The sequence below is a fragment of the Schistocerca gregaria genome, chromosome 7 (genome assembly GCF_023897955.1).
Source record: "Schistocerca gregaria isolate iqSchGreg1 chromosome 7, iqSchGreg1.2, whole genome shotgun sequence".
Classification (NCBI taxonomy): domain Eukaryota; kingdom Metazoa; phylum Arthropoda; class Insecta; order Orthoptera; family Acrididae; genus Schistocerca; species Schistocerca gregaria.
Genome location: NC_064926.1, coordinates 184430828 through 184445935, shown reverse-complemented (window position 1 = coordinate 184445935; position 15108 = coordinate 184430828). Strand labels below are relative to the sequence as shown.

Genomic DNA, 15108 nt, shown 5'->3' with positions numbered 1-15108 from the left:
GGAGGAAAATGAAGGAGGTGCAAGAAATATACAAATCTGTGTAGTTAATGTGGTAAGAAATGCAAAGAAAACATGACTTGCAAATAAGCAAAATTTCATATGAATTACTTACAGTGGCTGTTTTTATTTGTGAAATACAAGTAGCTGAAAACCTGGAATACTGAGAATATGGAAACCACGTACATCTGTATCTAATGTGTCAAGTAATGTCGGGGAAGAGTAAAACAAGGTTGCAAGTATGTTTTTGAATTTCTATTGAAATATAAATAAAATAGAAAGAAACTTCCACATGGGAAAAATATATTAAAAACAAAGATTCCAAGACTTAACCAAGCGGGAAAGTGCCGGTAGATAGGCCCAATGAATAAAACACACACACAGAATTTCGAGCTTTCGCAACTGGCGGCTGCTTTGTCAGGAAAGAGGGAAGGAAAAGGAAAGAAGAAAGGATGTGGGTTTTAAGGGAGAGGGTAAGGAGTCATTCCAATCCCGGGAGCGGAAAGACTTACCTTAGGGGGAAAAAAGGATAGGTATATAATTGCGCGCGCGCGCTCGCACACACACACACACACACACACACATCCATACATACACAGACACAAGCAAACATATTTAAAGGCAAAGAGTATGGGCAGGCGGAAGTGTGGAGGCAAAGATGATGTTGAATGACAGGTGATCTCCATGCATATTGTCAAACAATAGTGACTGTAGTTCCACCACTACTTTTAGACACTACAGAATAAGTATTCACACTGCCACAGCTAATGCAAAAATGCCATGTAAGCAGGCCAGGAAGCACAGTTACTTCAGGGACTACACCCTGATGTGACAAATTGCCACCATGAAGACAGATATAATAACAAATTAAACAAAGAGCTTTCCAATAATTACTTAAACTACTTTATTTTTGTTCATTTTAATTGAATCAACTGTGGGTTCTTGGTGAAACATTGCAAATTAACTAAACAAACACTGTTTGTGGCCTTGTTTCACAATTTTATAATTAATATTACATCACAACCTAGGTTTCAGGTTATAAGCCCATTTTCAAGTACATTACTGATTACAAAGATGATAATGCACAGATAAACATGATGACAAGGCAAAGATAATCATCTTAACTTCTTAAGGTATCAAACCATAGTTTAATGTACAATTATGCCAAAGACCATTTTTTTAACAATTTACATACATTATTACACAGCCAGAAATTACACAATACTGACTCACTAAAGTTATGCATCAGCCAAGAACTTTTAACTATGATGGACTGGGGCCCAAAGTTTTGCTTCCATCCTGGGGTTGTGATCTCATCTAAAAGGGGTGAATAACCGAATTTGGTTTGCTTGTTTAATAATAGAGGTGAGGATATACACATCTGTCTTTTAATTTCTAAAATTTCTAATTGGTTGAGTTTGGCCCTCTTTTCCTCTGTCTGTAAGACTTGTACATCTATTGTGTATTTGTGGTTATTGTTCAGGCAATGTTCTGCAAAGGCTGAATCAGGCTTCTTCAATTTCCAGCTTTTGTGGTTTTCTAAGCCTGGTACAGATTGACCTCCCTTGCTTCTTGCTGTTAATGGCTTGAAATTTACAGTCCATTTTTTCAAACTTTTTGCAAACAAAACTGTGTACAGCAACTGTTACTGCTTTTTTTCAACTATTAATCAAATGTTGACACAGCACTCTTGATCGACAGGGTCTAGGGCAGTAAAATGGGCACTGATGAGATTAGCATTCACTCTGTCACAAGAGTACAAATACAACTCAGTGCCAAAGGGTGAAACCTGCTTGTTAGAACTTGTGCACTGACAACAGAATTGGACATCTTCTGGTGTCAATGTCTTGGGAGTCTGCCCAGGGTGACACTCTTCCATATTTTACTGTGTGTCATTATTTTCAACCTGCACTTAGTGTTGCCTGTCCAAGACAGACTCAAGCTGTGGTTGTGCTTTACTCAGTGGCCACTGAGAGCAGGTGCACTGACTACCACAAAAATCTAATTTGTCCTCACAACCACCAGTTGCTACCTATTGAGCCACTGTCAGAGCTATTCTAGCAATTCCCATCACATCTGGAAGTTTCTACTCCAGCTTTCCATCCAAACTGTACAGCAGTTTTCTTACACCAATCCCCTTAGAGGCTGAGGGAAGATGATATGATACACCCATCAAGTGCATCCTGTGCCGCTTCTTATCAAGAGAGACATAGTCCCTGTGGATACTGAGACAGATCCTTTGATGGTTTTTCCACTACATCCTCTTTGTCCTCATAATAGCTGGCTCAAAATAGGGTGTTTCTGTTCCTTTGTAACAATTTCGAGGTTTTAGGTCTGTAGAACTCCTCATTGATGTACGCCACAAGGCCAACTACTAGGTTGGAGACATGCTTTCCACAGAGGCACATATCATGCCTGAGGTCAATTACATAAAGGAATATATGACTGCTCTATGTGACAGGCTCAGTTAAATGCCACCACTGGAATCCCAGGCCCAGTCTCTTATTTGTAAACAAGAAACTACTTCAAATCAATATCATTTCCAAACTTGTATGCTCTCTGTACTCAAACTCTGCTTTAGATAGTGATACTGTTTGTCTACACTGACTTGGCTATGAGGTTCAGATTGTCTTCTCAAAAACTGTGACCAACAATAGGCACGTTGATCTACTCTACAACATCTCAGGCACCACAGTGGAACTGATCATCTCCAAATCCAAAACAATCATTTGTGCGTTGACAGTCATCAAATATTTTTATGTTCTTATTTGTGAATGATTCTGTTCAGCATGTAAATACTATGCTGCACTCTTGCAACACTGAAAAATTCGGTCTTCATAGCTCCATATTAATGTTATTTGCTTCTCACTCTTTATATTTCAATATATTAAAAACAAAGATTCCAAGACTTACCAAGCGGGAAAGCGCCGGTAGATGGGCACAATGAATAAAAGACACACACAGAATTTCGAGCTTTCGCAGCCGGCGGCTGCTTCGTCAGGAAAGAGGTTGAGGCTGTATATCCTCTCTTCTCGTTATCCACCAGGCCTTAATCTCCGCTAATTTCAAGTTGCCGCCATACCTCACCTGTCATTCAACATCATCTTTGCCTCCACACTTCCGCCTTGACTTACATCTCTGCCCATACTCTTTGCCTTTAAATATGTCTGCTTGTGTCTTTGTGTGTGTGTGTGTGTGTGTGTGTGTGTGTGTGTGTGCGCGCGCGCGAGTATATACCTATCCTTTTTTCCCCCTAAGGTAAGTCTTTCCGCTCCCGGGATTGGAATGACTCCTTACCCTCTCCCTTTTAGATGAGATCACAACCCCAGGATGGAAGCAAAACTTTGGGCCCCAGTCCATCGTAGTTAAAAGTTCTTGGCTGATGCATAACTTTAGTTGAGTCAGTATTGTGTAATTTCTGGCTGTGTAATAATGTATGTAAATTGTTAAAAAAAATGGTCTTTGGCATAATTGTACATTAAACTATGGTTCAATACCTTAAGAAGTTGAGATGATTATCTTTGCCTTATCATCATGTTTATCTGTGCATTATCATCTTTGTTATCAGTAATGTACTTGAAAATGGGCTTATAACCTGAAACCTAGGTTGTGATGTAATATTAATTATAAAATTGTGAAACAAGGCCACAAACAGTGTTTGTTTAGTAATTTGCAATGTTTCACCAAGAACCCACAGTTGATTCAATTAAAATGAACAAAAATAAAGTAGTTTAAGTAATTATTGGAAAGCTCTTTGTTTAATTTGTTATTATATCTGTCTTCATGGTGGCAATTTGTCACATCAGGGTGTAGTCCCTGAAGTAACTGTGCTTCCTGGCCTGCTTACATGGCATTTTTGCATTACTGTGGGAGTGTGAATACTTATTCTGTAGTGTCTAAAAGTAGTGGTGCAACTACAGTCACTATTGTTTGACAATATGCATGGAGATGAGTGAAGGCTTGATTGATAATGTATTTTCAGTATCAAGGTCCGACAGAGCTACTAAATCTGCAACCCCTTGAATTGGTCCAAAGGGCCAAAGCATTCTGGTCAGCACAGTGCAGGTTGCTTAGTGTGTGATATCACAGTGCAGATGCTGCTGCTGGCATAGGTAGGTGCTGTTAATGGCTGGTTTACTGTCTTCTGCTTTGGTCAGCCCTTGTGGGGGGGATGGCATTGGAGATGCCAACTTCCATTGATGAGATTATTAGTCTCAGGGTGGAACAGCAAAAGAGCCACTCAAAACTTGTCAAAATGCCTTTGCCTAGTGATAGTGGCCATCTTAGTCTTCAGGATGGGCTGGTGGGAGCTGATGGGCACCTGTCCTGGATAGCACAAGCACGATTTATTCATATGTCATAACTTACGTCACAACTTGGGATGACACAACTGTAAGCAAGTGGTGGCTGTGATGAGCCAGAATGGATCCGTGAATTGATCATGAAGTGGTCCCAAACATGTATGTTCACAATGCAGTCCTGTCTTAGAACACTGTGGTATTATCTTCCTTTTTGCTCTGTCAGTGGGAGTGGCAGATTGAGGAGTGTCCATTGAAGACAGATGTGAAACAGCTTGACCAAAGTGTTGCCATAAATGGGCATTGCTCTGTATGTTGCTAAGAAATTGCTTAAAGATCTTTCAGAAGTGGCCACGAAGTTCTTCAACCATTTGAATTTTAAGAAGCACACAAATCCCTCTGCAGTGCCTTTAGATGTGGAGTGAAATTGTAGCATGGTTAGATGTCTGATGCCATTGGGGGTGCAGAGGTACTTAATAGCAGCTTCCAAAAATTGTGCTCCACAATTTGTCTACTGTTCAATAGAAACCTAGTAGTGAATTCCATGATGATATGCTGTAGCTTGACCACATACAGGAAATAGGACTATGAATCTGTTACAATGAGCCACTCTGGTTCCAAAAAATAGGTCCAGCAAGATCAGTGTGGAGACATTCCCATGGTTGTGTGAGCTCTGGCCATGGGGAAGAAGTTTGGGGAGGCAATGCTTGATGCATTTTGCATTTCTGACAATTCTGCTCAAGGCATTTAATGTCTTCATACGTTTTTGGACAGTAAACATACCTCCTTTCTAGATTATTCATCCCTATTACCCAGTGTGATCATTGAAGAAATTTAAAATATGGTATTGTAGGTAGGGTAATATTACAACACTGTGTGCATAATTTTCAGTTGTTAAGAGAAGCAAGCCCCTGAAAGCTTCCAATTGATATCATGCAAATCATTGCCCAAGATAGGGATGTTCTGCTACTGATAATATGTCTTGCCATTCATTTTCCATATAATGCAGCACTTTATTGAGACTACAATCTTGATTTAAAGCTGTTGCTATGTTGTGCAACATGATGGGGATCTCTCCTGAGGTTTGGAAGATGTTGCTGAAAGACATTGCATGTACTGTATGTATACAGACCATTTCTTTATTTGGTATTAGCTTTCTTGTTATTTCTAATAATTGGCACCTCTGGAAATGCTTTTATGGTTTAAAAAAATCCAAGGTACACCGTGGTTCAGATTCCACATTAACTGTTGGTTTTTGCACAACAGACTGGCTGAATCAGTTGCGCATAGTAAAATACCATTGTATTCAAATAATGTGTTATATTTTTAAAGACATGCCAGTACACAGGTTGTCCCACAGAGGGGTTTATTCTGTTTGAACTTTAATAACTCTAGCAAAAATAATAAAAACTATTAGTTTTTAACCCACATAGCTGTCAAGACATTGACAGCAATACAAAATCTACAAAGCTGTGGAACATTTCAACATGTACATTATGTATACCATTGGAATGGATACACAGGTAGTCGCAATTCTCTTTTCCATGTCATCCAGCATACAGGGTTTTCTGGCATGAATGGTGTCCTTCAGGGTTCCCCAGAGAAAGAAGACTAATGGGGTTTGATCGGGAGATCTGGTTGTAAACTCAACACTTCCTCATTGACCTGTCAATCCCTCAACAAATATTTCATCCAAAAAGTGCTGTACATTGCAATGGTAATGTGATGGTGCATTGTACTGTGTTGGGGGGGGGGGGGGGAGGGGAAATCTTCATCTTGGTACGTTTGATGTACGGCTGGTACAGTTTCATTCAACATGGTAAGATTCTTTAACCTGTCACTGCTCCTTCAAAAACCAATGGTCATACAAGTCCTCTGAGAGACATACCACACCACACTGATAACACAGGAAGATTAACAGTTCGTTCTTCCATAATGTGGGGATTGTATCTTGCTCGGAACACGCAGTTATAGTAATAGATGGTTCCATTCAATTTAAATGTCATCTCATCAGACCAAACAATGACATCAGTTAACTGTTCAGTATTGCGAAACCATTCACAAAATTTGAGGCACTGATCCAGATCGTCCTCACTGATCATGTGAAGCACCTTGAGAATGTAGGGTTTCCACTTTGCTTGCTTTAAAATGAGGTAAACAATTTTTTCACTTACATCTGATTCACTTGTAGCTGGTCATGTGGACTTCTTTGGGGATTCTGTGAAAGGTTGTACTACTAGGCCTATCCCTCTTTTGTCTGCTACTGATTTCTTCCTGCCATACTGTCACTACTTTAACTCATGCACACTTCCTTCCCTCTAAAATCTGTCCATTATCTTTCATCTGACAGTGGTGTAAATCAAACCCTGCCCACCATTGCATCTGAGCTTCTTTCATATGTTCATATTTTCAATAATACTTTAAAATGCACTTTCTTTGCTCTAAGGGCAACTTTCTAGCCATACTGTTATTTAAATGTAGTTACTGGCAACTGAAAATAAACAAAAGAAAAACAAATGAATGGCTACACTTGCTAGTAATGAGAGCACCATAGAATCACAGTTGGATCAGGTTATCATTAATACCTCCTCAGTTAAAGTTCAATCAGTGTAAACCTCCTTTGTGGGAGACACTGTATAGGTTGTTGTGGTACTTATGAAAGTGCCCACGGATACCTTTTCCAGGTGCAGCTGCTTGAGTGTGACATATGTAATAATGAAGGAATTTAGAGATTGGACAACTATGTGAAATATTTTTAGTAAGTTGAGTAGCTGATTCGCAGATTATGTGGATAATATTCAGTGTTATGAAATGCATTCTAAATGGCTATTGTTATACACTATTTTTAACATTTTAGGGATTTGATTCAGTTCTGGAAACTTATGGATCTTTGGACAATGTGAGAATTGTTACTGTAGCTCCAGAGCTAGAAAAAGCCCCTGAAGTTATCGAGAAATTTGTGGAAAGAGGCATTACGGTTTCTTTAGGTATGTATGCTGCACATTTGTTTCTTTAGGTATGTATGCTGCACATTTGTCTTTGTCATTCATTTCAGTTGCCAACTTAGATATTACCTTACAGTTTTTTTTCCCTGCAGGACATTCTATGGCAAGTCTTGGTGAAGGAGAAGCTGCTGTGAAACATGGGGCTTCATTTATCACTCACCTATTCAATGCTATGCTGCCAGTAAGTTACAGTTCTGCACAAGATGGTCTGAATGCACCTTTGTTCTATGCTTTAGACTTATGTTTTTTATGCGTAAGGTGTAGGTAACATGAAAAACTTATGTACACTGAAAGCAGAGAATGTACACAGTAAGACAGAAGGGGCACAACAGTGAGTAATGAAGTTAGAACTTTTAAAATCAGTGCTTCATTTAATCAAAACTCAAAGCAAGGAAATATATGCTCTGCTTCATTTCACATAGTTTGAATTTTATTGTTTAACTCTACTGTAGTTTGTTTAGTTTGAGCTTTGAATCCATATCTAGTTTCAGCACGTAGTTTCTTTAATCCTTCATGAGTTTCCTAACAGGAATTAAAAACAGCTCTCACCCTCTTTTCACAACATTGTGCAATTTTGTCTCTCTTAGCTTTACATACTTTGCTGACAGTTTTTATTTGTGCATCCACTTCTTCAGTTACTTGTGTAACTTATTTTCAAAACGGATTTTCACTGAGTCTCTCTTTCTGTGTAAATTTGTAATGCAATATTAATTACACAAACTCTAGTTCTACACACAGACTATGAACATCATTTTTAAATTTCTTTTGATGTCACTGCCATTCTTATTCATTTCTACCACAAAACTACTGATGGCTCTTTTACTACACATGTTTTTACTCATTTCAGTGAACATTTCTGTGAATCTCTGACACATTCACCCTGATTAACACTTCAATGTTTAGAAATGATGTCCTAGATCTTTCGTCACTCACCTCACTTTCAGCACATTCACTACAGAAGATATTTCTTGTAATTTCACCCCCTATCATTATCAAGTTCACTTTTAATTACTACTTTTGTTCCCTTCCAAAGTGTAGTTCTTGATCCCTGTTTTCAAAAGGTTCACTTTTAATGTTTAACACTTTAACACTGTGTTTTCTTTCATTGTCACTCATATAGGCAAAGAGTTGATCATACTTAGTAAACAATAACACTTTACCTTAAACTGTTCCCACACTGGTTGCTACTGCCATTTGTTACTGTTGTCTGCATACTGCTCCTCCACATAATTGTTGTGTCAGCTCACCATGTTGTTTACTGCTGGGCTCTGCTGATTGGCTGTTTTATTATTGGTCCCCCCAGCTTCTCATTGATTGACAAAATTTGAATTCATTATGGCAGCATCCATTTACTATTTGTTGTTGCAACATCACAATTAATCTATTATCATTAATGTTTTGTGCACTGTTGTATTCTCTACCTCAGCACAGTTCCCCCCCCCCCCCCCCCCCCCCCCTCGTATAAGATGTTTACTGCTATTGTGACCTTCAGATCACACATTCAAATGTAACTTTTGATATTAACTTCACTGTCCACAAGTTTATAAATTTTACCATGTATCACTGTCCTTACACATGAGAAGTAGTTGCAGGTAGATGTCCTCACATGGCAGCACCATTCGAGAAAGTGCCTTTGTTCAATTATGCCCTCGGAGGCTCAGTGATCTAAGTCTTGTAGAAAAGCTATAAATTCCAGAATGAGATTTTCACTCTGCAGCGGAGTGTGTGCTGATATGAAAATTCCTGGCAGATTAAAACTGTGTGCTCGACTGAGACTCGAACTCGGGACCTTTGCCTTGCCCGCGAAAGGCAAAGGTCCCAAGCTATAAATTGATTTCTAAAAATGTTGCCAGTGAGATTCACTACCCAGATTTCCAAATAACATGGCTTTTTTCACTTTTATTGCAACCAGAAACATTGCAGTGGCCAGTTTGGTTGCTCATCAAATGTTTCCGTGCAATAAGACACCCGCACTTTCCTACGACTCAGTATCACAGTGACAAATACAATTGCTGTCTGAACACAATATTTGCAGAACGCAATGGGTGTAAATCATTTAAACAGTGCACACATTCAAGATTTGATTCAGTCCCCAAGTTGACTGAACATCATGTACAAATCACATTAGCAGCCTGAAGTAAAACACATTCATCTGTTCAAAAGGCTTCATGAAAGTACATCCATTATTCCAAACACATTTGTCGGTCATGTATATACACAGTTCTATGTTTTTCATAGAAATGATAACATTTAACTTCGTGAATACTGAATAGTTGTATGAATGTCAACATGATAAATCATCCACATTGTAGAGATAGAACATAAATGTGGTTTCTGGGGGTCTCGCATAGCTTTTGGGTGAGTGCTAGCAGGTATCCAGACCCTTTCAAAATAGGTTTTGCTCATTGACTCACTCAATATATTTTTGCACAGATGTTACACGTTTACTTCCTGACTGTGGACTTTTTTGCACACAGGTGTTATCATTGCTATATCTGAGCTCAGACTGAAAATTTTCAGTTGTGGTCGACATATTGAAGACTTATGTATAAAAATTTGCAATTGCGGATACTCCATACTCATTTGAAAAATGACTAGGTAGATTTTTACCACTCAGAATGGACTGTTTGTATTATCAGTAATTTTGTTTATGCAATGTATTGTGTGTAGGAAATTAGAAAAGTTTACAAAATCATTTTATGCATCTGTGTTAGGAATACTCTATTTATGAGTACAAGTGCCATATTGAAAATTACAGAAAATTGTGCAAAAATCTTAAATTATGACATAATCAATTAGTGAAGTATGTCATCTTGTGCATAAAAAGTAAGTCAACAAAAGTATAATGGTGAAGGTCAGAATCTGACAAGCACAGAAGCAAAATCGACTGTACATAACACAACTATACCGGAAATATAATGTTAATTATCTCATCAGTTAATTAGTTTCACAGAAATTGAAATAAGTCTCTGAAAAGTTAAATTGAAGTAAGTTAAGGAAAAGTTGTAATGCCATTTTTCTAATTAGCTGTATTACTATCCATAAATATGGACTGTCTCACATGGAAATTGCCAGGTCGAACTGTGGTAAAAGGTTTAATTCATCATATCTTTTGATTAATAGATTTTCCAGCAAATTAGATTTATCATTGGAATCAGTATGTTAAAAATAATGCTTTGAGTGATGAATTTAAGTGGGGAAAGGTTTAGTTAAGATTTTGAAATATTTGAGTGCCTTACACAAGTATACTACTTAGAAAGTGCATGGAAACTGAAAAACAAATCAAATAAAAGAAAAAATTGTAGATTTGCAATAAGAGCAGATGGAAGATTCCATCTTGCTCTCTTTCAGCTGCAATCAGTGTTGATGAACGTCAAGGAGTCGAGCATTTCACTCGCCTGCTGCAGCTTGTATCAAATATTTCTTCTTCTGCTACTCCAAACTGAATGTCCACTCTTTTCATGGGTCACCTGCCATATCACTGGTTTCCTTTCTTTTCATGAATGTCCACCATATCTAGTAATTTTTAACAATACTGCTTCTGAATGGCTGAAATTTTCTTTCCATTTCATTTGTGGCTTTTCATAGTGACAACTTCCATACAAGTTTAGCCAAAATCACTAAGTTTGTCAGTCCTGGGTCTCATTACTGCTGGTTCGTCATTCACATAATGCTCAGGGACCTGATTTCCGGGAACTTCAGTTGTACATGGGGTATTTGCTCTTCAATATGTTGCCCTGACTGTAGCAAACTGAGTGGCGCAGTCAGCAGTTTCTTGTATGGCTTAAGCAGCCCTGTGCATTGTGGCTGTGTGGCTATGTATGCCGTCCACCAACAGCAATCTTAACAGAGCAAAGACCAAACACATTTAGTATCATTACAATATTTGTTATAAAAATACTATTTGTAATAACAATGCTGAAGCAAACTTGCAATGTTGATAGATGATGGGGAAACTATTCCAAGGAGAAAGATTTGCACCTAGAAGCTAAAGCTAAAAGACAATAGTAACACTAAATTGAAAAATGTTGAATCAGTAGTGTCAATTGATATTGGAAAAATCCTCTTAACAGATAAAATGCAAAAAAATTCAGTAGGTTGAATTAGGGGGGGGGGGGGGGGTTGGATGAGGGGGGAGGGGGGGGGAGGAAGGAAGAAAGGAATCCTATTTCAAAGTATGTACTAAAAGATAAGTTATGCTCTGAAACCGGTATGGTTGTGATCTTGCAAGTGTATTACATCCAGTGTTGTATGACTTAAGAGTTGGAAGTAGATGAATTTATGGAGCCTGGAATATGTGTGTGTGGTGTGTGTGTGTGTGTGTGTGTGTGTGTGTGTGTGTGTCACTAAATATTTTGTTGTAATAATTGTGGGATCAAATGATGTGAGCAAAATTTAAGTATCTGGTATGTCTTCTGGCCTCAGGAGAAACGAGCAAGCCTTACACATTCAAATACCATAATAGTGAGTACACCAAATCAATATGGTTTGATGTTATTTAAAACTGATATTAAATGGAAAGAGCTCTGTGACCATTTCAATATTGTGTTGCTCATAATTGCAAGTATTTCTAAAGGGACCATCACACTAGACATTGCCACCATTTAATTACTTTAGGAAAGTAATCTTACTTAATTCAATTGAAAAAGTGAGATGTCATAAGTCAAAGTCCTAGAAAACTATCTATAGTCTTAAATTTGTGCTTCTCTTTTAGGCAAAATTGTAAAGATGTTGGCTAAGCAGTCTACTTTCATTGGAAATTTAGCCAATGAGTTAGTTACTGATTCTTATCTTCCCTGTGCGAAATAAACTTCTTGGACTTAAACTACTTTTATAGGTGCTACAGTGTGATATACCTAATGAGCTCTGATTTAAGAAACATGAACACACTTCAGTTGGCTTTAATCTTTTAATGGGTTATTTAGATCAAACACACACAATTGTAGTGTGTCCATACTATTTAAGTGATATTAACCATAAGTTTAATGCCATGGGCATTATTGTCAATGTATTTTGCCCCTAAACTGTTGTAACAGTTTATGCGAAACATATGCTTAATCTGTAAATTACATTTACTTAGATATAAGACACATAAAATTTTAATTTTTGATAGTATCAATACTGATGTGATGGTAAAAAGTTTCAAAAACTAGTCATCTGTTGGATCCTCTAAATTCAAACCCTTCTTTTGCCTTAACAATAAACTTACCAGGCAGATTGCATGTCTGGATAATGTTACCTCAAGTATTTACAAAGAAATTGTGATTTTTTAAATGTTGTTTAACCTTTGTACTCTGACTATGATAGCATGTTCCTAAAATTGATTAGGTTTAAGGTAGGTCATCCACAACCAATAGAACCTGCGAACAACCAATAGAATCTGCGAAATGAGGCAGTTAAAACATTCCATTGCAACACATTTCACATAAAGATCATTGAACGGGGTCCCACTGTCAGGTAGAATGGGCCACAGGGGCGATTCTAGAAGTTGGTCAAGGGGGTGGCTAATGATGGCGGGGTTGGGGGAATAGAATATTGCTTAGCAAAAGGAAAGTTGGGGTCCTCCACCGACAAACTGGTAAAATTTGGTGTTGCTTAAAGTAGTTTTTGGTAACTGTTTTGGAGTTCAGGGTGAAAACATGTCTACAGAATGTGTGCACCCAGGAAAATAATACAATTTGACCCAGATGTCCAGTGATTTCAAAGTTTTTGTCTGGGGTCAGCAATTTAAGTGTTGGTAAGCATACCTGGCAGATTTAGCTTTCTTGATTATTGTAAGTGGTACTCATACGTTAATATACATCCAATGTATATTAATAAATAATAAGATGCCCATTTTAAGTTAAATGTTATTTATTGGTTTAGAGAGTAAGCTATTTGAAGCTCTTATTCTTTTGTTAAAATGTGTATGAAATATGTTGCTACATAGTTATACAAAAAAAAGATTGAATCTGTTGAAGTGATGTATACACTGATTTCTTAAGCTATTTTATCTAGTGTAATATGATACCCCATTGGGGTGGGGGTGGGGGGCTAAAGCCCCCAAGCCCCCCCCCCCCCCCCCCCCCCAATCCCGCACCCCCTTGCTACTGCCCCAGATGGGCCACTAAGCAAAGTTTTTGATATTTGTTTCTTACTCTTACAACTGCCTTTACTGAATTTATTTATTTATTATTCAGCTAATTCAGTCTATACAAGATATAGCCTCTTTAAGTTATTAAATACATTTTAAGAGATGTTTCCATGCATCTCAGTTCTCTGCTGTCTTCTGCCAGTTGAAGCCCACAACCTTCCTGAGTTCCTTATCCCAGCAAACAGGTGGTCTCACTGTTGGTCTTCATTTTCCTTTGGGATTACACTCTAAAACTGATTTTGTCCATCTTCCATCCTTTGTTTGTGCAATATGTCATACCCATTGCCATTTTAGAGTCTTAACCCATTCTATAATATCTTTTCCTCCTGTAATTGCTCGAATGTCTTCACTTTTCTGTCGATCTTTCTTAGTGAGACCTAACATTGACCTTTCCATAGCTCTCTGAGCAGTTCTAAGTTTCCTTTTGAAAAAAGCATACCGTCTACTAATGTAAATCCTTGTTCTAGTGTAACTTGTATATAACCTAATCATGATAACACTTCTGTTAGTAGTGACACATAAGCACAATGTTGAAATATGCACTTTCATTGTTTTAAGGCCACTCACCTTTGTTCCAATAACCCCCTGCCCTGCCCTTTCCACACACACACACACACACACACACACACACACACACACACACACACACACACACAAACCTATTTCAGCCCGATGTTTTATACTCCTTGACCAATACAGTTTTAGTTTTATTGAAATCTCTACTAAGTTGGATCATCATAATTTCTTCAGTTTTGTTTTCTTTAGTATTTTGATGAATATGTTCTGTACATTCTGCTTGTCAGCCTAATTTTATATGAAAGCTCTTCATTTTTAATCTCATATTATGCACTAAAGGCTGACCATATGTTAATTAATCATAGATTACTAAACACCATGAAATTTACAATTGCAATGGGGTATAAAACAGGATAGTTTGTACATGATTTGGTATGTAACATACCATTGGAGATCTAATAAGTGCAATTAACTAATGCATAAAGCATAAACTGTAAGATATAACTTCCTTTGAATAAATTTGTAGTAGTAGTAGTAGAATTTACAATGGTTTAATAGTAGCCTAACCCCCCCTCCCCCTCTTTAGTTTTATACTATGTTAATTTACCCACATATTTTTTATTTTGCTAAACTAATGTTAGTTTTATGTGTACACATCCCCCCCTCCCCCCATAACCACCACTTACTGACTTTGTTAGTGATAACAACTATTGACTCAATTTTAAGTATTCTCACTGCAATAGCACTCTGTGCTCATATGCTGTTTATATCTGTGGCACAATATCTGACATATTGTTCCTATAACTTATTCACCCACTGTCAAGGAGGGACACCTCTACAATAGCAGTCTTATTTTTAATCCCTTTTTTGTTTCCTGTAACATCGCATCAAATTTTGTAAGCATGTGAATTTTAGTGAACTGCAAATTTTCTTGTACATACTGTTGTTCTCCTATTCCTTTCTCATGGTTCTTTGTATTATATGTTTATAATTGCTTGATAATTTTACATAGGCCAAAGCTGCAATAGCACAATAAAAAAAATTATAGCCAAAACAGAAAATGGCATTGTTTAAAGAATTTCTAGACTATGGATAGGGATTACAAGAAGCTATCATTTAAACATGCTGTGACAAAACAGAAGTGTATCCGACTTGTACA

General features: G+C 37.5%; 1 protein-coding gene across 1 annotated transcript in view; it reads left to right on the top strand.

The window, feature by feature from the left end:
• The window catches only part of LOC126281192 (N-acetylglucosamine-6-phosphate deacetylase), a 106081-nt gene that overhangs the window by 50426 nt on the left and 40547 nt on the right, over positions 1 to 15108 (top strand). The window contains exons 4-5 of the mRNA XM_049979900.1: positions 7153 to 7282; positions 7393 to 7481. Of these exons, the coding sequence (XP_049835857.1) occupies positions 7153 to 7282; positions 7393 to 7481 (219 nt within the window). The remainder of the gene's footprint in view (positions 1 to 7152; positions 7283 to 7392; positions 7482 to 15108) is intronic.